The sequence below is a fragment of the Propithecus coquereli genome, unplaced genomic scaffold, assembly GCF_000956105.1.
Source record: "Propithecus coquereli isolate 6110/MARCELLA unplaced genomic scaffold, Pcoq_1.0 Scaffold10, whole genome shotgun sequence".
In the NCBI taxonomy this organism is placed as follows: Eukaryota; Metazoa; Chordata; class Mammalia; order Primates; family Indriidae; genus Propithecus; species Propithecus coquereli.
In genome coordinates, this window is record NW_012133858.1 from 3,752,959 (window position 1) to 3,778,451 (window position 25,493).

The following is a 25,493-nucleotide window of genomic DNA, read 5'->3' on the forward strand; positions in this document are numbered from 1 at the left end:
AAACAAAAAATAAAAAATTATTATAATCAACCCAAAGATAAGTCAAGGGATAAACTCATCAATAACCAAAAGTTCCACATCTGTGCCAATAAATTTGTAAAACTAAAAAAAGTACAACTGAAATAAAATTAGATATAGAAACTATAAATCTCTTATGAGAACTTACTGTCTTAACATAGAAAGCAATCAAGTACTTATGTACACTGAGTCAGAAAATTATTTTAATAGTTATAAAACTTTTTTTTTATAGAATCAGTATAAAATAGCAGTTGATTTCTTCATAATTATCAGAATTATTTGTACTTGAGGTCTTGGCTAAGTGGGGCTGAAATCAACAAAAGGTCTTGGACTGTTGGCTCAGAAATCATCCTAGGAAGCCCACCCTGTTGATATCTGTCATGCTTAGCTCTTATGAGATGACCCGGTCCTTTAAATAAAAAGTATCTTTCTTTCTTTATTCATTCTTTGGAGGCTTGAAGTGAATTCGGCAGCGTTCATTAAACACCTAAAATATTTAAACAGAAACAAAAGTCACTAAGTCATCCTGTATAAAGCAGGCCTGGAACTAAATTCAATGTGGAGTGTGTCAGGAGGACATTATGTCTGTCCCAGGTCAACAGATCCAGGAAACAGAAGAGTTTCCTCGCCAGTTCGGTTTTCAGGTGCTTGAGTACATAAGATGCCTTGATACTCATTTACAAGACAATTTTAATACTTTAATAAAATTAAGTTACTCAGGGAAAAAATCATCAAGAGCCAGTTAATTTAGTAACTAATAAACATTAGTTCCATATTCTGGACATATTTTGGATAATTAGATAAAAATAGCTAAAATACACTAAAGATAAAGCTTTTTCCTCTTTTTTAAGAATAGATTTTGTTATTTAAATATTTGTTGTACTTTTCTAAATTGTTCAGATCCTTCTCACAAGTAGGTATACCTGCCAGGTAGACCAATTTTTTGCTAAACTGTATGAATTTATTAATTTTTTGTTCTACTTACCTTGTTTCCTAAAAATCTAAACAAATAATAAATCGTAAATGCTTAAAGAACACCCAGTAACTAAATGTATTTCAATATGGAACTGTGTTAAAGAAAAATTTGGTACGGCCATTCAATGGAATACCTATGCAAGCTTAAAAAAGAATAAGGAAGCTTTTATGTTCTGATTTGAAAAGATCTCTAGCATATATTAAAGGAAAAAAACAAAGCATGGATAGTACAGTTCCATTTTTGTAATGAAGGCAGAAAAATACATACACACATAAAATTAGAAAAGGTACGAATATACCACTCTTTCAGAGAAAAAAGTGAGAAGGACAGGAGACAGCTGAAGGGGAGGGGTGGGAGGCAGAATTTTTACTATATATCCTTTAATATTTGAAAAATTTTTCAATCACATGTCTAAAAATTTTTAGTGTCCAATTTAAAATATTCTAAAATCTAAAAGAATTTCTTCACAGAATTTACCCCCATACTTCCTTGAAGTAAAGAATAAATCATTTTTAAATTACTTATGTCGGTTGCTGTTGACTATCATAAAAATAAAAGAAAAATCTACACAGGGAGCTTCTAAGGTACTGGCATTATTCAATTTCTTCAATTAGATACATGAATGTTCATTTTAATAATATTCTTTAAATTCTACATGTTACATACTCTTTGGTATATGTATCTCACAATTAAAAGAAAACATGTTAGAAATTACATAGACTCTTTCGTCTTACAGGCCTTTCGTCTTATAACTCATCTCACTCCAGGTTCCAGTCCTGATATTTCCCTGAAATTCCCAATGTTCAAACCAGAGGAGGCCTCAGATTAGTGGCTTTGATACACTGGTTGGGATGATATATACAACCTGGCTGAGCCTCTCCAAATCCTTTTCCTAAACGATTTCCTATCCAATCCACTTCTGCTGGCCTACTACACCACAGCTGCATTTTCTTCTTTTTAAAACAGGCAGGGGGCCTCATTTTCTGTTGAATGGATAAAGCATATTTTCTTTAAAACTAATATCAAATCTGAAACAGTTCACTCTTCCCTTTACATTTTTCATATATCATAACCTCTACCCTTGGTTTTCAAGCCAGATGTTCATTTGTACCCCTCCCTCATCCAATCCCAAGAGTAAAATATTATTAATATTTCTCCAGAGAATATAAATGTACAGATACTGCCAAAATCTTTCAAGTGGCAAACACCTTATCACATTGGTAGAAAGGGCAGGAATAGGAAATCTTGGCAAAGAGGATGAGATAAAGAAATGCGATAAAGCAAAGAAAGTCAATTTGTATTTTGCAATTTATTCATGTCTCAGCAAGTTGGTACATTCTATTTTTGGTTTAGTTAACCTCTCTCTCAAAAGCATATGGTTTAACACCACTTCATTAGTTAAATTCAAAAAATAAAACAGAATTTTCAGTTCATCCTTTGAGATTCAATAGATTTGTGCCCTTTAGAAATATTTTAGATGAGGAGTTTGAGAGAGGGGTAAATGGATATACTTTTACAGAAAACTAAAGTCAGAGTTTTGTGATTTTTGACTACATGTAAATTCCTGGGATCTGGTCCCCCAATCTAGTTCCTAATCAGAACTATGCAGTGGTAATAAGGAGCATGTGAGTCTATGAGTAATTAAAAAGCTCCACTATCAGATACCAGGAAAGTTATGTACAATAAAAAGTTTCATGATCTGATACATTAGAAGACAAGCAACTGTAAAGGGTAGCTAATGATACGAAAATGTATGAAAAATACCCCAGCTCAAAAGGCTAATTTTAACAAATAACCTCCTTAAATGTTGAGTTAACTAGAGTAATTACTCTATACATCAAATATGCCTGTAATGAGTATTAGGAGACAAAGGAATGTCTCCAATTCTGTTATGATAGCAGGTCACACAATTCTACCATATGCTTGTAAAGCTTTTTTTTTTTAAAGATACAGGGTCTCATTTTGTCACCCAGGCTGGAGTGCAGTGGCAAGATCACAGCTCACCACAGTCTTGAACTCCTGGGCTCAAGCAATCCTCCCACCTCAGCCTCCTGAGTAGCCAGGACTATAGGCATGAGCCACACCATGCCCTGCTCATCTTTTATTTTTTTTTATTTTTTAGAGATAGGTTCTCACTATGTTGCACAGGCTGGTCTCAAACTCCTGGCCTCAAGTGATCCTCCTGTCTTGACCTCCCAAAGTGCTGGGATTACAGGTGTGAGCCACTGCATCTGGCTAATTTTTAGAAAATGGCTCAGTTTAAACACTAACTACAAGCTCCCCAACAACAACCAAAAAAAGGTTTAAACCCTAAGTTGTAAATGTAAATGAATGATCTCTATTCTCCTATTTTCCTTAGAGCCTCAAGGTGCTCTTTACTCTCCCTCTCTTGGCTTCCCTTTGCTAGTCCAGTTTCCCTGTTACTTCTTTCTAAGAACCAACATTATTTTATACCTTCCAGCTCCTGTCATTTACCACTTCTTCAACATTCAGTTCTGACTGCATCCATTTCAACTGCAAGAAAGAAAAAAAAAAAGTTATGAAATTTAAAGAACTGAAACCACACTCTATTATGTTTTCCCAAGAAAATCTGCTGCTGCTTTTGTATTCTTTATCTGTTAAAATGGTAGATTTTTGAACCTTCTTTGACACAACTCACTCTTCCTATATCAATCAATTTTGAATATTCTGCAACAGTGGTTCTCAAACTTTGCTGCATATTATTACTCTAATCACCTTGAGAGCTTTAAAAAAAATTCCAATGCCCAATCAGTTCATGGAAGACATACAAATGGACAATAAATATATCAAACAAAATGCTCAATTCTTCTGGGAATAGGCTTTAAAAAAAAAAAAAAGCTCAGTTTTACTCATGTATAAAGAAATGCAAATTAAGCCATAATATGACAAAATGAAAAATGAAAAAGTCTGATAAAACCTAATATTAGTGAAGGTGTGGGAAAAGATACACTCATACACATTCTTAGTAAGAGTATATAAATTGTTATAACTTGTATGGAGGGCAATTTGGCAAGACTCATCCGACATGTACATTCACATGTCCTTAAACCCAACAATTCCAGTTCTGGAAATTGATTATACAACTACAGACTTGCAAAGATAGCACAGAGGAATAAAAAAAAGGACAAGGAGGTAGAAACCTGATTTGCATAGAGAATTAAGAAAAAAGAATCAGGAAGGAAAACAGGGAGAGGAAAGGGACTATACAAGGCCCAAGTGATCTAGAAAGGTATGAGTTTCCCACACCTTGACCATACAACCAGAGGTCTGAAGGTAAAAATGCTGTCTTTTCAACTTTCCTTATAACTGCCAACCTAATTACTGCACCAGATAAGTAGCCAATTTCATTGCCAGGTCCAGATGGCAGACACTCCTAGTCACGTCTGATCACAGGACTTGAAAGAAGCTAGCTAGTTCCAGGAACAGGGCTTAAATGCTCAGGAAAATGAGGAGAATAAAGCATGAACTACAAGTTGAGGCAGCAAAGAGGTTAAAACCAGGATGTTTTCCTCAGGCCAAAATCAAAAACCCAGACCAGATTTGGGAACAAAATGCCAGAGAGCTCGACAAGATCTGGGCAACACGAGTCTGACACCCAGGCCAAAGATCCTGACCAATTAGGAGTGTAGCTCTGGCAGGTTTGAGAAGTGTGCATGCAACACTAATAAAAATGGAACTTGGTACTGATCCAATGGCTCCTTACAAATTACCTTCCTAGATTCAGAACTGGTATCGAAGCACAGGCAGGTACACACGGCTGGAACTGTGGAACAAGGGGAAGGACTACATTTATGACAATTGGTCCTGTATGGGAAGTAATAACAAGCCTGAAGAAGCCCACCAAAGCAACCTCAGGTTGACATTTTAATCAGCCATACAGACCAAAATCATTAAAGCTTTACTACTCCATCGAAGCATCAACTCACTGCCAAAGAAATAACTTCAGTTGAATAGCAGGGTGTGACAACATGTACTAAGATAGTCTTCATAATAGCTCTCTAATATTTAAAGAGATGCCATGGGGAAAGGGGTTTAGACTTATCCTGTGTGTGCTCCAGAGACACGGTTAAGGAGCAGCACATATACATTACAGGGGAGCAGATTTTTGCAATATATAAGAAAATCTTTGAACAATTAGAACTGTCGAAAAAGACACTGAGTCCTCCCCCCACAATACCCTGCTGTTAAACAATGGTTAAAACTTCATTAAACAAAAGGTAGAAGCCACTGGTTGGTGATATCATAAAGACAATATAACACATATGGAGTCACAGAGACTCAAAAGGGAAAGGAAAGGAACAGAACGGCTACTTTGTAATAGCCAATATGCTAACTCTCACATATATTATATAATCTTATCCTCACCAAAAAAAAGAAAATATAAGAAGTTACTAAGTATCAATCCCATCTTATAGACTGAAAATCAGAAGTTTCCGAGCAATTAATTTATAAGGTTACAAAGCCACCAAGGTATATGGGATTCATTGCCTTAGAGCTATCTGCCTTTATAAACCATGTTGTCTCATATTCTAGAACACTGCAGATATTACAGCCAACTTCTAATACAATTTCATCAGTGGCATCAATAAACTGTCACCTCAACCACTCTGAGGTGGTTGTTTTTTGAGGCTCTGGGTCTTCAACAGGTAAACTTCCTCTCAAAGGCCAGTAATAGGTGACAGCAGTTATAGAGTTCCAGCAAGGAATGCACTTTTTTGAGTTAAAGATTCAGGTAAAGAACTGAAGATTTTTAGACTGGCATCTCTGTATCTAAATAAAATATGCTCACTAAACTAAGTGGAATCTGACTATTAGTCACAACTTGATGTAAAGAAACTGACTGAATAGAGTCAGAATAAATGGGTTAAAGTCCAAGTTCTACCACTTGCTAGCTCATGACTCTGGGGATGTCAGTTAGTATTTCTGAGTCTCAGTTTCCTCATACAGAAAATGAAGAGGTAGAGCTGAAACATCTCTAACAGCTCTCTCTTTGATTCCATCATCTTCATGGCACATTTCACATTTCCTTATTTGCTTACATACTACCCATGGTTACCCCTTAGCTCTATATATTATAACGCCAGAAAGCAAACTTCACATAGCTCTCTGATTGGCTTCTAAACCCCTCCTTGCAGTGGTCGTCCTGGTGGTTCTCTCTGGGCTCTAAAGGCACAGGGGAAGATGTGAGGGCTGAGAAAATTGTGTGACACTCCCAAACACTCAGTGGTTTAGAGTTTTGAACTTCACTCTTCACTAACAAGAGTCACTCTATTCTGTTCAACTTAATTTGCAAATAGCAATTTTTTAGTTTATGATTTAACAGCCTTGCCCTGCAGTTTCCTTTGCCAACATCTTCAAGAGTCTGTTGAAATACAAAATCCAAAATCACCTAGACTTTAACCAGTTTTATATCCTCTATCTATAAACCTTCATGAACATAGGGGGTAGGGTAAGATAGACATGATCACATAAATTCACTGTCTGAGGAATCCACCACTGCCTAATACAGTAGTCACGAGCTGCAGTCACAAAGACAGCAGCAAAGACAGTGACTGAATCCTGGATCCAGTGAGATATCCTGAATCGGTGGAATGACTGAGAACATGCTGCAGCTTGGCCTATGCACCTGTGTGCAAGGAAAGGTTTTTCTTTTCTTTTCTACTAAAGGCTTTCAAGAGACGACAAGGTCCCCTTTTCAAAGTTTGGCTATTTCTACTAATCTAAGAGCAAACTTCACGACTGCTCAGTAAGAAATGCATGACTTCATTCCACAAGGATCTGTAAGTCGCCTATTGTGTCACCTTAAAATATGAACATGATTCTGCTAATTGTACAATGGTCATATAAGAAAAAATCCCTGTCTTAGAAAATAACTGATGAATTTAGGAATAAAGTGGTACAATGTCTCCAACACACTCTCAAAATGGTTCAGGGGAAAAAAAAATGTTTATGCACATGGGGAGAGAGAGAGGGAGAGTGGAGGGAATGAACCGTTAGCCAAGTAGGACAAAATATAAACAATAAATGAATATAGGTAAAGGGTATACGGTTCTTTGTACTGGTCCTGCAACTTTTCTGTAAGTTTAAAATTATACAAAACAAAGAATTCCCTCTAAGAGTGCCCTTAAAAAAAAAAAAGCAATGCATTCCATATAATAAAATATGCTGTATATTTCAATTGTTTTGTTGACACGTCACATACAAGGGCTATAAAGAAACAGTTCTGCTGCATTAACTACATTCTGAGGTCCACACCGTCTACATTAGTTGTCTTGGGAAAATAAAGCTTTCTCTGACACATCCCTGGGTGAGTACTTGCTGTTTCCTTAAAAGTGAAAACACTGCAGGGATGGGGGATGAAGTGGAAAAAAGGCATGTCCAAAAAAGGCCAAAGACCCATAGCAACTTTTACACAGTAGGGAAATAAATTATAATGAGGTACTAGTGAATCTGGTTATATTTAAAGAGTACTATATTTTTATGGCTGAAGAGGGTAATATCCTTAAGCTAAATAGTTGTTATTACATTTCACCAGATTTCTACAGAATGAAACCAGAGGTAAATATTTTCAAACTATAAATATATTAAGAAATGTTTCTTCTCAAGTTAAGCCTCATCAGGTAGATACCGTACAGATGTGATTTCCCTAGAATTTCTGATGTGGTGTTGGTCTGTACTAAGTCTTTAACGGGGCGGGTGGGGGGAAGGAATGAAAATAAAATTATGTGCTTATTTTAGCTAAAGCTGCTACACTGCATCTGTTTATGAAATGCACATTAATCTATCAACTAATATCTAAATGTAATAAAATAATGACCACTAAAAATGAAGCATTAACCTCCTGGTCATTTTTTTAAAAATAACCATAACTTACCCCAAAATTTTCATATTAAAAACTGCCTTTATTATGAAGGCTACAATTGGAAAAACTTTGCCTGAGAAATGTTAATTCTGTTCAACTTACCTTTGTCTGCTCTTTTCTAAGTTGCTTTAATAACGTTAAATCGTCCAAATTCTTTTCTCTCTCTTCTCGGAGGTTTTTTACTACTGCTGAGGTCTGGGCTATACAATTTTTTATGACTCTGTCCCTACTGGCATGAGCTGCCATTAACTAAAAGAACAAAGGAATGAAAAGGGGGGAAAAAAACACATCGATTTATTACATTTAGTGTTTTTTTAAAAAAAATCCTCATTTTGATACTACAGAAATTTAATACTTTGTAAAACATTGCTAAAAATTGAATCCATGGAAGAGAAGATTGTATCAGCTAAATCATCTAAAAACAGATAACAGGAAGCACCTCTGAGGGTAGAAGGTATGAGGTCCCAGACTGTTTTCTTCCTCAATACGTTCCCAGTATTTCCTGCTCCTTTCTTCCTGCATTCCCCCCTGCTGGACTTTTCACTTCAGTTTCCTTTACCCCACTTCCCTGTCTTATTCCATCCACATGTTCCTCTACCCTACACCCACCTTCACACACCTCTGAGCCACTTACTGCTATTCTTCTCTTTTTTTGTCCTTTCATAATTTTTTCAGTCTCATGTTGTCAACAAGGGAAAGAAATTATGTAGAGATTTTACTTACCTATGTAAGACAAAGCCCTTTTCAAGATCATAAAGTGTAAGTATTGATAAGGGGAACTTATATATGAAGCCCAGTTAGTGGTTGCGCCAATTGTGTGTACTAATTGAAAGCAAGGATGTCTGACAGAACAACTCTTTAATAACCTCCATCTTAATGTAATAAAGCTAATAAAAAACAGTTCTTAACGATTTTCTGTCTTGGGTAGGATGGTCATGCTTCAAACACACTCCGTGATCACAGCCAAATTTTTTTTTTTTTTTTGAGACAGAGTCTCACTCTTTTGCCCGGGCTAAAGTGAGTGCCGTGGCATCAGCCTAGCTCACAGCAACCTCAAACTCCTGGGCTCAAGCAATCCTTCTGCCTCGGCCTCCCGAGTAGCTGGGACTACAGGCATGCGCCACCACGCCTGGCTAATTTTTTCTATATATTTTTAGTTGTCCGATTAATTTGTTTCTATTTTTAGTAGAGACGGGGTCTTGCTCTTGCTCAGGCTGGTTTCGAACTCCTGAGCTCAAACAATCCGCCCGCCTCGGCCTCCCAGAGTGCTAGGATTACAGGCGTGAGCCACCGTGCCCAGCCCACAGCCAAATTTTGACGACACCACCAAATTTTGCATTTTTTAAGCACTGTTTTAAGTTCATAGACTTTTTATTGTCCAGTATTGATTTTTATGTTTATCATGGGAATAAACAATGTAAAGCTAGAAAAATTTCGCAGATTGAAGGGAATATGCTCTAATAAGGGGATCTCACTGAAATTGTTTTACTTTTACCATGAGTATACTTTTGAGATTTGGAATTTCTAAAATTAGTGCTTCATAATAACTTTACTGATCATCTCCTATGAAGAACTGTTATCACCAGAAAATGCAAACATTCCTTCATCAGCTATAGAAGGAAGCTGGGTCAGGGACTAAAGTCAGGGTGACTATGAGCAACCTGGACGTTTCACAGAGTTCTACTTCTTGACTGATCCAATATTTAAAGAAACTCAGTGGTACTTATTGGCATGGGCACTCTGCCGCAGGCCTGATCCCTGGTGCGAAGCTACTTGATAAACTATCCTTTACATGATATACATGTTACTGGATCCCTCTACAGACAGATACAGACAAAGAAAAACCCAAACACACATACGAGGATATCCAAAACAGAGAGGTTCCAAATTTAGTATGCGAGGTTATCCTGATTCAACAAAGGATTAAAATACAATAATAATGATAGTAGCAACAGCAGACATTTATATGCAAAACACTTAGTACAGTAAGCACTTTATATTAACTCAATCCTCTAACAATCCTATGAACTAGGTACTATTATTATACCATTTTATAAATAAGGAAACTGAGGCAAAGAAGTTATATAACGTGTTCAAGGTCGCCCAGCTAGGAAGTATCACAGGTGGGGTTTATTCTAGATCTGGAATTCATGTTGTTAATCACTACACTATAAATCTCTAGGTTAACAAGAAGATTACAAATTGAAACAACTGAATGGACTATAGAGATTGTATCAGCAGTGAAGTGAGAAGGGGGTATCACTAAAGTGATCATAAATTCTAGTTCTTTAAACAGAGATACTCAAAGAAACTAAGTGAAATGTCAAACAACCTCATAGTAAATTAGGACTCAGACCCATACTACCTACTCCCAATACTGGATTCTACTCAATAAAGTCCACAATTTTGCAATTTTCTCAAGCTACAAGACTTACCTGATCATTCAATAAAATAACATACATACTTTAATATAAAAGCGCTACAAAAATATAAGTAGTTAATGCTCTGAATTTAACTGATATGAATAAGTTTACCTAAAATGGATTTGAGAAAGGAACTCTAGGTTTTAAATAATATTTTCTTTATATGACTATGAATCCAAATAGTAACCTGTGGTAGAACTTGAAATAGCAAGTATCATTTGGACTTCCAAGTTAACGAAAGGATATAAATAAATAAACTGTAACAAATATTTAACTGCATTGTTATTTCGTTTGGCTTTTGGAAATTAAAAAGAGAAATAAAGGGAGGCGATGAAAAAATATATACTTGAGAAACCAAAGCCTCAGGAAAGGACACTTTATCTGTGGCTTTCCTTCCCGCCCAACTGCCAAATGCTTCTTTTCTCCTTCCTGAGGAGTGAGGGGGGAAAAAAGAAGATATAATATATATAAAAGATGTGAACGGTTTTCATTCTTCCATATATCAGCTATCTGGCTTTTTCGAGTTGATTTACTCAAAGTCCTTGCTCTTGTTACTGTTTTACTTTACTGTTTCACTCCCCTCTTCATTCCTTTGTGCAGAAGGTCTCCTTAAGTTAAAGGGTCGCAACGCAGAGGCCAAAAAAATGGCTGTTCCATTTCTTTAGAACCATCTCTTCACAGATTTGTGCATAAGATCACACATTTTCTTTAGTTTGTAGAAACCAGATCAAAACTTATATACACCTTCAGATGTGGGCAAGGAAATATGAAGATGTCATTCTTTTATTCACAGTTTAGTTACATGATCATTGATTTCTTATTCTGCCTGCAAAGAAAGGCATAAAAGAAGTGAAAGAGAGATTCAAAAGATACACTTACAGACTCATAAAGTTGTTTACAGGTTTGGCTGGCATCAATTTTCCCTGCAAAGGAAGCTGTTGGAACCGTAGTGTTTAATTCATGTACTATTCTGTCATCAATTGTCCTCATCACCTTGAGTAATTCCTATATATATTTAAAATAAAAGAATATAATCTGAATGGAAAGTTAAGTAATAAAAAATAAGTTTTTAAGCAAAAAATAAAGCTCTTGGATATTTCACAACCCTTTAAGTTAAAAGTGGGGAAACCAAGCCAAATACAGTACAACCATAAGAAAATCTTTATTATATAAGGATGATAGGTAGGTTAAGTAATAGTAATTCTAACAGTGGGCACCAACTCTACCTCCTTGGCTCAACTGTGACTGTCTTGAGGGTTAAGACTGTCTTACTCATATTTAAATCCATTTGCTGGCATCGTGCTTAGGAAACAGTGTATGCTCTTTCCATCTCCAGCCTACAGCCAATAGAGTTCTATTGAACTTGACTACCACAGATTCTCCATCATAACCCAGGGTAATGATTCAGCTTGCTCTGCTCCCTCTTCACCTGTCATTATAAAATATGCTAGTAGAAAACTTCTGGAAAGATATACAAGAAACTAATAGTAGTAGTTAACTAGCAGAAAGTAATCTATACTCTCTTAGGCTTTTCGCCTTTTAGTTTTTTACTACAATTGTGTATTATTTTTGAGATAAAAACAAGTAAAACAAAACATGCTGCAAGAGAAGCAATTAAAGCTCTTCATGGCTTTCACGTTCACAGCACAAGTAGGAATTAGTTTTACCCTTAGTAACCCTGCACAAATCTCCCAAGGATACCCTTTCCCTCAGAAAGTCTCCAATTCTCAAAAAAACCAACCAAAAGAAAAATAAGACCAAAAGCACTGGGAACTTAGAAAGACTGGTGATAATGACCTACCCAGTATAGTCCCTCCCCCCATTTTGGTTAGTACACCTCTTCCCACTTGTCACTAGAGAAGGCTGAGCATCACCTACATTCCATCTTCAGGTGTTTCTAGCAGTACACCCTTCTTTTTCTTGTTTCCCAAATTTACAAAAAACCCAAACATTAACAAAAAAACCATGACTACTGAAAAATCAAAGAAAACATAATTATAAAATATTAGGAATATACTTTTTGAAAACATGGAAGTTAACATTCAATATTAATACATATTAAAAGCAACTGCTTGATTCTCTATCTCCCTCAACATACCACCCTACTTCTCTCCTTCGCCAAACTTAAATCCCTGACTGCAACCAACTCCTTCATATCTTTCTTCGTCCATTTGTTAAAATAAAAACTTTTACTGCGATTCAAGTTATTACTTACATTTTAGAAAAATTACAAGAAAATTTTAAAGAAAACAAAAATCATCCATAGTTAACCATTGTCAATATTTTAACATGTTCCTTTGGTCTTTTTTTTAATACATATCTATGAATATTTTTTATAAAACTGAGGTACTAGGTAACATTTTGAAGTCCTGCTTTATGACATTATATACTATGAGCATTTTGCCCTTGTTAGTAAAAATGCCTTGAAGACATTTTTAATAGTTGCATAAATATTCTTTCCTGTGGAGGCACAACTTATCTGAACACTTCCCTACTAATGAACATTAGTTTGTTTCCAATTGTAATAGTCCATTCAAGCTAAGTCTGTAGTCTACAATTTTTTCTATCATTCCATTAATCTTTAGTGAATTTAGTGGCCTTTTCTAGATCTCGAAGAAAAACAGCTTGTGGAAGGCCCATAATCGAGACTAATAAGACACAGGCAAACATCAGGTCTAAAACCAAGTTCTTCATACTTTAAAATAAATCTAATTCTTTATCTTATCTCTTCTTCCTGTATCTTTCTTTTTTGTTGATAGTATCTTTGTAAACTGGAATTCTTAGGGTATAATATCAACATATTCATTGGGCAACCACCATTTTAAATAGTGTGCTATATACAGTGGAGGACATATAATGTCCGTTAGGTGGTAAATTCCAAACAAATGACAATAGCACCATTTAGGGAGTCAAAAAATTAGGTAAGTTGAGGCTGGGAAGGGTAGTGGGGAGGGGATAAAGAGGAGGTGGTTTATGGGCACAAAAATACAGTTAGAAGGAATAAGATCTAATGTTTAGTAGCACAGTAAGGTGACTATAGTTATATAATAATTTATTTTCTATTTCAAAATAACTAACAGAGTGGAATAGGGATGCTTCTACCATAAAGAAATGATAAATGCTTGAGGGAAGGGATACCCTAATTACCCTAACTGATCATTACACATTATATCTTTGTATCAAAACATCACATGTACCCCATAAATATGCACAACTGTATGTATCCATAATAATTAAAAATTAACTAAAAATAGGTAAGTAGAAGACAGGAACCCACCTTGACAACTTTACCTCCTACAACTTGTCTAACTTAAAAAAAAAAAAGCCTCCTTTAAAATCTTGCAACACTTTCTTTTTCCCTGTTAACTTGAACTAATCTGATGCCAAGGATTAAGTTGTACCTTTTGGATAAAATTTTCCTTGGCTATGAAAGCCCTTAGTAACCTTTCTTCTTTAAATAATGCAACAGTGAGAGAGAGAGTACCACAGAGTTCATTCATGGAACTCATTTTTCATTTAAAACAAAATTATACCCAGCTGGGCACAGTGGCTCACGCCTATAATCCTAGCACTCTGGGGAGGCTGAGGCAGGAGGATCACTCGAGGTCAGGAATTACGAGACCAGCCTGAGCAAGAGTGAAATCCCATCTCTACCAAAAATAGAAAAAACTAGCTGGGAATGGCTGTGGGCACCTGCCGTTCCAGGTACTTGGGAGGCTGAGGCAGGATAGCTTGAGCCCAGGAGTTTGAGGTTGCAGTGACCTATGACGATGCCACTGTATGACAAAGTGAGACTCTGTCTCCACCCCCCCAAAAAAAAAATTACAGTTGTCCCTCAGTATCCATAAGGAATTGGTAGCATGGTTGCAGAACCTCCCTCAGATACCAAAATCCAAGGATGCTCAAGTGCCTTATATAAAATGGGACAGTATTTGTATATAACCTATACATACTTTCTCATATACTTTAAATCACTTCTAGATTACTTATAATACCTAATATGATGTAATGCTATGTAAATAGTTGTTATACTGTATTGTTTAGGGAATAATGACAAGAAAAAAGTCTGTAAGTATTCAGTACAGATGCAATTTTTGTTCAAATATTTTTGATCCTCAGTGTGAATCCACAGATGCGGAACCCAGATACGGGAAGGCCAACTGTACTAATGTCCAGTATGCGTCAGGCACCATTCTAAACACCAGGGCTACCGTGGTGAACAAAACAGAAAAAGTTCTTGTTCTTATAAAGCAAAATTCCTAAAGGGGGAAGGTGGACGATAAACAAGTACTCCCATAAACAACACAATTTCAGATTCTGAAAAATACCGTGGTAGGGAAAAAAAAAAAACAGACCCAGGCACTCTGGCTCATGCCTGTAATGCCAGCACTTTGGATGGCCAAAGTAGGATTGCTTGACACCAGCAGTTCAAGACTAGCCTGGGCAACACAAGGAGATGTCATCTGTAGAAAAAATTTTTAAAAATTAGCTGGGTGTGATGGTGCATTTGGAATCCAAGCTACTCAGGAGGCCTGAGGCAGGAGGATCACTTGAGCCCGGAATTCAAGGTTACAGTGAACTATGATCAGGCCACTGCACTCCAGCGTGGATGACAGAGCAAGATCCTGTCTCAAAAAAAAAAAAAGAACAGAAAACAAACTAAGGTAACAAGATAAACAGTGACCAAATGGAGCTTGGAAGCTACTTTAGATAGGGAGATTAATAAAGGCTTCTCTGAGAATGTAACATTTGAGCTGAAACCTGAATGATGTGAATAAAACTGAGCATCTGGGGCAATAGATCAAAACTTATGAAGCAAGAACAAACACTGGCGTGTTTGAAGAATTAAAAGAAGGCAAGTGTTCTGAGGTGAGGTCAGAGTAGACCAGAACACGGAACAACACAGACCAGGGGTGGGGAACCTGCGGCCACAAAGCACTGTATGGGCTTCTAGGTCCTTAAGTGTGGCCTTTAAACTGAATCCAAATTTTATAGAACAACACATTTTTGTTCACCTTTTGTATTTTTCTTTTATTTTTGAACTGAACATATTTAAAATACCTAAGAATAAAATAAGTTCAATGAAATAATCCTCCCAGATTGACAGACACAATTTACAACATCAGTAAGCCATGGGCGCTAAAGCGACGGCTGCTATGCTCATGATTTAGTTCTAACTTCCCCCACCTGACTGGTGTCGTTTATGGGGGTTGAGTACACCAGTCTGTTATCAGCTTTTGACAACAGTGCACTGTGTTTCTGTTTGAAGTGGAATTTGTGAATAGTTGCACAGCTCAACAGTATTTTTTAATTCTGTCTGCTTAACAGCCCATCACATCAAAGATGACCACAAGAACACTGAAAGGAAGGAAGAAAACAGACTTTTTAATAAGGATTAGGAATTGCAAGATTATCGTGTTTCTGGTAAAGATAAGATGATTTGCTTGCTTTGTGATACTGCCATATCAACATTAAAGAAATTCAATCCTCATCAGCATTGTAACACTCACAAGGACCACAGATATTTTAAAATAGGGGGAGAGGCGCAAAAGGTTGTATTGCAGAAATTAAAAGATAAAAAGCAAAAACAAAGACAATTCTGTCAAACAATGATAAGACCTGGAAATAATGCCACTGAAGCAACTTACAAAGTAGCTTACATATTCGGGGGAAAAGGGAAGCCATTCAGTGACGTAGAAATTGTAAAAAAATGCATCGTAGAAGTTGTAGGATGCTTAGACCCTGATGACATTTCAAAGTACAAACAACTGCCTCTTTCAAAGAGAATCATAACTGATTAGCAGCATGAATTAGCCTTCAATTTAACAGAACTTCGTGCAATACTTCAAAAGGAAAATATGTATTATTCAATCTCTTTGGATGAATCAACTCATGCTACTGACTCAGAGCAGGTTTTATACTTCATTTGGGTCATAACAGAAGATTTTCTTTGCTACAAAGTTACTTGCTTTTGGCATTCTTGCTAACAGAATATGAGGAATAGATATCTTCAACAACTTTCAAGATAAATGTCATGAAGTTAGATTGAATTTGGTAAATTTAGTGAGTGTATGTACAAGATGGTGCACCTTCCATGACAGGAAAACATGAAGGGTTTATTGCACAGATAAAGTATTAACAGATCCAGATGCTTTCATTTCTTTTCACTGTATCTTCCATCAGAAAAATCTGTGCTAAATCTACTATTCTAAATGACACTTTGTGACAAGTTGTAAGTATTAACTATTTTCGTGCAAATGCAACACAGTATCATTAGTTTCATAACATGCTAAAGTTGAACAAGGTATTCAGTGTGGATTTGCCATAGCGTTCTAAAGTGCATTAGCTGTTGCAGGGACGGTCTAACATGAGAATTTTATCTCTGCGAGAACAGATAGTTAAATTTTATGAAGAATAGGATCAGCAATGTGAATTATTGAAAGAAGATTTCTCTACAAATGCAGCATTTCTGTGTGGTATCATGTCAAATCAAAACGATTTGACTATTTCTTTGCAAGGTAAAACTAAGTCTATATATGATATGTGGCAAAAAATCCAAGCATTTCAAAAAAAGCTTTTTTCAAAACACTGCTTCTTCAAAAGGAAATTTTGGGTGCACATTTTCCCCAGTTAGGAAAGATCAGTGATGAGCAGGATGATATATGCAAATCATTTGAAGAATACGCAGCTGTTGTAGACCTATTAATTAGAGAATACAATGAAAGGTTCACTGACTTTAAGAATCATGACATCATACTCAAATTAGCATTTCAGCCTCATCTAGTTGATATCACCAAGGCACCTAAAGAACTATAAATGTAATTGATTGAGCTCTCAATAGATGACATTTTAAAGTCATTCTCTGATGCCAAGAAAGATCCAACTGAAACACGGAAAAATGCAGAATACCCATGACTTTGGCAACATGCCCAAAAAATGCTTTCTTGCTTTTCAACCACTTATTGCTGTGAATCAACGTTCTCCTACCTAACCCAAATCAAGATGCCCTTAAGGTCACAAATGACTGATACCCATCTAGAGGATCAATTGAAACTGCAGGCCTCCATGCTTCAACCTAATATTTAGATGCTTTCCAACAAAAAGCAGACACAACAAAGTCAGTAAAAGGTTAGTTAACTTTAACATTATTCAGCCTGTGAAGATATTTTTCCTCTCAAAGGAAGTAAATGAAATTGATGAAGTAAAAAAAAATTAACTTTAAAGTTAACAAATACTTTTCATTTTTTGAAATGTACATTTTTAAGTGTATCTAATTGAAGTTTCTTAAATGCAGCCTTATTTGATTACAGCTAAATTAATGCGGCCTTCCAACATGAAAAGGTTCCCCACCACTGATATAGACCATGGAAATGATTAAGGATTCTGTTCTACGGGCAACAGGGTTTTAAACAACATTAAGGTAACATTAATTTGTCAAAAGTTAACTCTGGCTGCTGTGAGGAGAATGGATTAGAGAAGGAGGAGAATGGGAATAGAATGACCATTTAGGAGATTACCAGGGCGGTCACGTCAAGAGATAAAGATGGTTTGATAAAGGGTTAACAGTAGAATCATATTCAGGAAATGCTTTGAAAATAGCACTAACATGACTTGCTGATGAATTGGTGGTGGCAGATTTTAAAAAAAAAAAAGGATGACTTTTAGGTTTGAGGCCTGAGCAACTAAATGTATGGTAGTACCATTATTTGATGGAGGTGAGGAGAAGACTAGGAAAGGAAGAGATCTGGAAGGAGTAGGAAGATCAAAAGTTCTGTTCTGACTCACAGGATATCTGATGATACTACGGCTTATTGTTGTTATGTGATACAGTATTGTGATAAAATTTTGTAATCTTTTGGAGATAAAGATTGAAATATTTACAGGAAAAAAAGATTGATATTTGGGATGTACTTCAACATAACCAGGTTAGGGTGGGGCAAGTGATAGTAATATATAGATGAAATAAGAGTGGCCATGAATTGATTGCTGGAGTTGGGGGATGGGTTCATAGTGCACATGGTACCATCTCTCCTTTTGTGTATGTTTGAGATTTTGTAGAGTAAAATTTTTTTAAAAAAAAGTTCTGTTTTGGACTTGTTAAGTTTAAGATGCCTGTTAGATATGAGTAGAAAAGTGGAGTAAAAAGTTGAATATACCAGTGTGACACTGATCTGGGCTAGAGTTACATCAATGAACGGATGATGTTCTTTAAAGCCATGAAACTAGAAGAGATCACTGAGGGAGACTGTAGGAAGTGAAGAGAGCCAATGATCAAGAAGGAATTCTAGTATCTAAAAGTACAGAAAAAAGTCTGTGATGTCACAGAAGTCAGAGGAAGAAAGGTTTAAAGGAGGAAATGGTCAATTGTGTTGAACATTACCAAGTCAAGAATTACATGGACAAGAAATTAACTTTTAGACTTAGCAGAATAGAAATAATGGATGACCTTGAAGCGAGCTATTTAAACGTTTAATGGACTGAAAAGTTAATGTGGTTTAAGTGCAGACAGTAAGAGAAACCATGGTGTGAGATGAGACCTACTACTACAGGTCATGTTACAGGATTTTAGTCTTTCCCCTAGCCATGGGTAACCAATAAAGTGCTTTAAGTATGGTGGTGGGGTTACATGATCAGATCTGTGTTTTGAAATGATTATGTTAGGGTATGGAAATTGGACTGGAGAGGAACAAGAGTAGATGTAAAGAGATCAGTTAGGAGATCGGTACAACAATCCAGGTGAAAGATTATGTAGTTTGACATTTCCTAGGGTTTTTATTGACTCTGAACTTTAACCAGTTTTGAGTTTGAACACCAGCTATACCTTAATCACTATAGCCAAACTCCCCTCCAATAAAACAATTTGGACATACTTGCACAGCAATGGGAATTTATCTGCATTAAATAGGTAATGAATCCATCAATTTTACAGTCTTACCAATGGAACCTACAAGTGTGGATTATCAAATACAGTCATGTGTCACTCAATGATGGAGATACATTCTGAGAAATGCCTCATTACGATTCTGTTGTTGTGTGAACATCATAGTGTACTCACACGAACCTTACTACATACCTAGGCTATGTAGCATATTGCTCCTAGACTACAAACCTGTATATCATGTTACTCTACTGAAGGCTGTAGGCAACTGTAACACAATGGTAAGTATTTGTTATTTGTGTATGTAAACACAGAAAAGGTACAGTAAAAACATGGTGTTACAATCTTATGGGACCACTGTCATATAAATGGTCTGTCATTGACCAAAAGGTCATTATGTGGCACATGACTATATATTAGTTTTTCTCTATGTCTAGAGATGTATCAACATATGATCCAGAGCTTAGCTTTCAACATGGCAGACACTAGCCACGTGATGTTATTTAAATTAAAATTAAACACAATTTGAAATTTATTAATAGTTCCTCAGTTGCACTAGCCACATTTCAAGTGTTCCAGAGCCATATGGTGCTAACATCTACCATATGTAGACAGCACAAATGTAAAACATTTCCACCATCACCAAAAGTCCTATTGGACAGTGTTATATTCTAGAAAAATACAATAATAATCTCTGAACTGATAATGTACTTGTTCAGATATTGCTGAGAACTGTAAGCTATTCTTAAATGTTACAGAAAAGATTCCAGAAAAGCCAAAGAGAAGGAAAAAAGGGAGGTAAGATGTAGAAAAGGATTTCTTTCAAAACTGGAAAGGGAGAAGGAAAAGAACTATAAACCACCTCACCAGGCTCACATTTCTTTACAGGGAAAAAAGTACCAAAGCTCTTAAAGCAACTTCAAGAGGTTCTAGGCAAAAGGTCAGGTGGCCCTCACAGACTGAGAGCAAATGAAAGTGAATGCAGGTCCAAAAATGCTACTGTTGAATCACGTGGATCATTCATAAGGAATTACTGATTACCTACCTGATGCCTAGATCCAATGGCACACTCTCCACCCACTTTCTCACAAATTCACCAAGAAAATATACAAATGACATCCCTGAACAGATATCACACACAATAAACTGCAATAAATGTCCACAGAGATAATACAAAAATACAGTTAAGAGGTTCTCTGAAGGCTACATGTTGTGTAGGACCTGGAACCCTCAGCTGATAAACATCAAATCATTTCAAAAGATAACGCTACAAATTTTGTAGTGTCCCAAGCTTGTCCTATCTTTTATCTTCCTCAAAACAAAGAGATTTGAGATATTGTTAATCTCTAATTTTAGGCTGACCCTTTGAGATTATTCAGACACTTTTCTTGGAATTACATTTTATATCTTCTAATTGTGGAGGGGGGGAAATCTCATTCTCTTGGAAGACAATTTAGGTACTGAAGGAGTACTCATATTTAGCAGTGGGTAGGACAGAAAACGTTCTATTGCCCCTACAATTATACTATAGTCTACTCCTAAGATTAATCCTCAGGAAAATTTCTCTTATTACTTTGCGCAGTTTTTAGGGTATATGGGGGTGGGAAAAGGGCTACTATATGACTAAAATACAATATACTCTAAAGAATGGTCTAGAACTCCCTTAATCTTTTCTCTCCTCCCCCTCTGCCTGAAGGTACCCAGAAATAGACCCCATTAGCATGATGCTTTTTTCAGGCAGACCTGGTCCCTCAAACCCTATTTTTACAGCAAGGCTCACAGTGCTTCCCCCAAGCAAGAAACACAAACTTATCTGTAACTGCCAGAATCCTCTGACACCCTGAACCCCCAGGGGACAGGAAAAGAGAGCAAAAGGAACCAGGGTTGATGCTAGAAAATAATCTACTAAATCTGTGCCTAATTAAAATATGAATAAAAATCAATTATGTATAAATAAATATTCCTAATAGAAATATAAAGACTTCAAACATTCTGGGAAGGAATACCTAGCTGATTTTGTCCAGGCGATATATGAACTGGATCTCAGGCATAGTAAGGAGGAAGGGATTTCAGAGTGGCAATCGGTTTAAAAAAACACAGAAATGACAAAGCGCATGATATGTTCAGGAAAAAAGCAAGTAGGCCTATGTGACTAGAGAGTAGAGTTCAAATGCATTCTGGAGGTGGTGGTAGGTGAGTGGGAAGAAAGAAAAATGTGTAAGAGCAGTGGTAAGAGATATGATTAGGGAGACACACTTTGAGATACTATTTTAAAAGGCCACGTTAAGTAGTTTAGACTTAATCACGTGAGCCTAAAAACTAGAAGCATGATTTGGATTCTAAAACTCAGAAGATAATATTATACGTCACGGTATTATGGAGTTTAGATTGAAGGGGGGATATATTAGCAAAAGGAATGCCTAGACAGGGAGACCTGTTGGACAGCTAGTTGCAAAAATAACAGGGCCTAAACAAAGCCAGTGGCAGTAGTAATGAATCTTCCTAAACCACCTCTATGATCATCTCACCCACTCTGTTCAAAAATGACTCCCTAACCTCACACTTGCATGCAAGGCCTTCCACTGTCTGGTTCCAAATTTTTGTGTAATCCCAATGTGCCCCTGTACTAACACTGTATTCCAGCAACACTTATTTTCTATTATCCCCAAATACGTAAAATTTTTGCCTATATACTACTGCATCTGCCTAAAAGTACCCTGGTTTCTGTCTACCTAAGGCCCAACTCAATTACCGTCTCTTGACTTATTTCTCTCTAAACTCTCATAGCATTTTATTCATTTTTTTCAATATCTTCTCCATGTTTTATATCCCTACTTAAATTAAGTTCATTGTTTTATACCCTGTCCACTGGATCTCTCTAAGTGCCTGATAGCTACTGTTATGAACTGAATAGTACCCCCTCCAAAAAAAATTCATTTTGAAGATTTAATCGCTCGCCTGACTGTATCTGGGGATAGGGTCTTCAGGGATGTAATAAAGGTTAAATGGAGGTCATAAGAGTGGAGCCCTAATTTAGTAGAACTAGTGTCCCTATAAGAAGAGAAGATACTAGAGATCCCTTTCCCAGAAGGCAGCCATCTGCAAGCCAGGAAGAGAAGCTTCACCAGAAACCAATCCTGAAGGCACCTTGATCTTAGACTTCTAGACCCCAGAACTGTAAAAAAATAACTTTCTATTGTTTAAGCCACCTGTCTGTGATATTTTGTTATGGCATCATTACCAGACTATTATAGTCTCCAATATATTTCCGTTGAATCAATGCTATAATGGGATTCCAGGCAGTCAATTTTAAACATTCATTTCTGAATTTTATTTCAATTTGGAAACAGGATATTTTCCAGGAGTGTTAAATCTAATTTTTACAATGGTAAAAGAAAAACTGCAAAAATTTAAAACACTTTATCCTTAAACTTTAAAATATACACCTGTATGGAAAAAAAATCAGAGCAGCAGTTGGGGGGAGGGAGGAAAGGAGGATAGTGGCAAGGATTGGCTAGGAAGGGACATGAGGAAACTTTTGACAGTATTATTCTCTATGTTTATGGAGGTTTGCATTGCAGGTGTATGTAAACATCAAACTCATTCATTGAATGGCACTCTTAAAGATTTGTGCACATCACTGTATGCAAATTTTACTGTAAATAATGGCAAAATATTGAACTCTAGTTAATGATATGCATGCTGACATGTTTGGGAGTGAAATATATCGATGTTTGCAACTTACTCTGAAATGCATCAAAAAAATAAATAAAATAAAAAGGTGAGTTGATGGATAGAGAGATGGATAGATGGATATGTGATAAACATAACAAATCATTGATTACAGAATCCAGATGGTTGGTACATGAGTGTTCACTGCACAATTCTTTCAAATTTTCTGTAGTGTTTGAACATTTTTAAAATAAAATTCTGAAAATTGTACACCTAATCTTTAAAGTAAAAAATACATAGCTTTTTGTTTCTCTTCCACAGTATTCAGTGCAGGGCTTTCCACATTTAGGATCCTTATACACAAAACGTAATGGTTTAATAGCTTTAAAAATATATAATCTTTGATCAATAATTTATGAGAATGCCAATCAATCATGTTTTATAATTTTACCAAACTCATCTAAACCTAAATGTTATAGTAAAATTTTACATTTTTATAACACCTTCATTTATGTTTTTGTGTGCCTAAGGTAGTATGCCCATTTACAAAGAGGTTAAATGTTGTGCCAAGGCCTGATCTGTAAAACCAGACCTTCCGACTAAGACTCATTTTATGATCTTTTGATATATGTTATCTCTGTGAATGGAATGGTTAGGCAAGACAGTTTGTTTAGCTTTTGACCCACTTACATTTTATCTGACCATGTAAAAGAAAAATCAAAAAGTTCTTTAAGCACTCTTCGATGTTTTAACAGCTCAAAGAGATCCTTTGACATTTAATTTCAGAGATTCAAATAACTATAGACATGGAAACAGCTTTAAATGTTACTTAACACAATCTTTTTTACAGATTCAAGTTAATTCTCAAAGGAGTTAATTGATTAGCTCAAGGTCACAAAGACGTTAATGGCGGACACAGTCCTAAACCCAGAATATCTAATTTCCTAACCAGTACTCTTTCCCATTGACCTTAAGACTACCATTGCTCGATTATGAGCTCATTAACTCAAGTTATGTCATAGTACTAAAGTGACAAGGCCAAGGCCACAAATGGGTGCATTAACCTTAAATACTCCATATAATTTGGAATCCAACAGTCTTTTTCTATCCTTTTAAAAATTTTTACAAGTATTTTTATTTATTTATTGGGCACTCTGATAGCATAAGAGGTTGGTTGCTGTTGTTCTGATCTAGTAGAAGAGCAAATGAAGTGGTGAAGACGATGCAAACAATGGTGGAAAGACCCCACATAAACTTTTTTGGCCAAATGCTATTTGTCAAATAATTCAGTCTGTTTAGATTACCTTCTAAAGAACATCACTACTTACAAACCGTTCATAGCACAAAGCTTACTAAACATAGGTCAATGACACATGAAACGATTTTTCAATAACTTTAGTTAAAAATGCAATACATTTTTAAGATCATGATTTTTTAATTCAGTTCTGTAACTAGATAGAATCAGATACTAGAATTAATTCCCCCTCCAATCTTCCAAACTCCTTGCCCACAAAAATAATAAATTGTACCACGTGTTTGCTTTATCAAGTAAATAAGCTCTCCTTCACTTTCTTCTCTCCCACAAAAGCTCAACTTAAAAGTAGCAGAGGCATGGCAGAGGCTGGAAACTGAGTTCAGTAGACTACTACAAAATCGTTGCAATCCTTACCCTCAGAGCCAGAGCTCGGCTTTATCCCCGAGAAACCACCCAGACTTTTCCAGTCAAGGCCTGCGCGGCGCAGAAAGAACTATGACCCCCTTCTCCCTCCCTCTCCGGAGCAGCCTCCCTCTCTAAGGCCAAACCAGCGCCCCCCATGACCTCCAATGGCTTAAAAATAAAGCCCTGAACTGCCCGCTTTTCCCATCACTGGTCCATACTCCCTCTCAGAGCAGGGAATAGGGTCTGGGGACAAAAGGAGGGACACGCCTGCCACATGAGGAAAACCTCATCACCTGGAACTCGGCGAACTCCTCACAGTTCACACCGCCACTGGGCGCCGCCATATTGGACAAACGCGAGGACCCTGCTGCAGGCCAATCACCGCGGAGCGAAGGTGTCTGCGGCGCCGCCTGACAAAAACCGGTACGAGGGGACTCTGTAAAGACAGCTGAGTGCAAGGCTTCACTTCTCCGTGATCCCCATCCACATCGAAGCCGTCACCCTGCTGTCCTGCTTTTCACTCTAACCCCTTTAACATACCCTCCTGGAAGTGGCCCACATGCATGGATCAAAAATTGTCAGAACTTGAAGGGATCATTAACTCCAATCCTATCTTCCTACAAAAGGGAAACAATTTTCTGGACACACCAACCGGGTCGTTCGAGGAAGAAATCTAGGGAAAGGAGGCCTTTCTAACCCCTCGCACTCCAATGTCTACCCACCCCACCCCCCACCTCCGACCATAGAGAGCAAAGAGGTCTTGTTCATTAAGAATTTGGGACCACTAAGAAATGTCAAGATAAAAAGGGCATTTCTGGCAGTGTGGATGGGTGGTTATGGGTGGAGTAAGGTATTTAGAGGTGGAAATAAAATATTTTTAGAAAATAAATAGAAAGCAAAATGGAAAACATACACGTTGTTTTCTATGCTTAAGGTTCAGGGATGCTCAAAAGCCAACAAGAAATAGGGCCCCTGGGCGCTGT

The 25,493-nt window shown here is 36.7% G+C and overlaps 1 protein-coding gene across 2 annotated transcripts; it reads right to left on the reverse strand.

Annotated features, from left to right (window-relative positions):
• Window positions 1–199: 199 nt before the first annotated feature.
• Window positions 200–24,857, reverse strand: CCDC58 (coiled-coil domain containing 58). 2 transcript variants are annotated; one of them, XM_012640453.1, is made up of 5 exons: window positions 24,804–24,857; window positions 11,180–11,305; window positions 7,980–8,126; window positions 3,449–3,508; window positions 200–505 (listed from the first exon to the last, which is right to left on the reverse strand). In XM_012640453.1, the coding sequence occupies exons 1-5, from the start codon at window positions 24,852–24,854 to the stop codon at window positions 455–457; spliced, it is 435 nt and encodes a 144-aa protein (XP_012495907.1). In that variant the 5' UTR covers window positions 24,855–24,857; the 3' UTR covers window positions 200–454. The 2 variants fall into 2 exon arrangements, with proteins under 2 accessions (XP_012495907.1, XP_012495915.1); XM_012640461.1 differs by lacking the exon at window positions 24,804–24,857 and adding an exon at window positions 24,520–24,570.
• Between the last annotated feature and the right edge of the window lie 636 nt (window positions 24,858–25,493).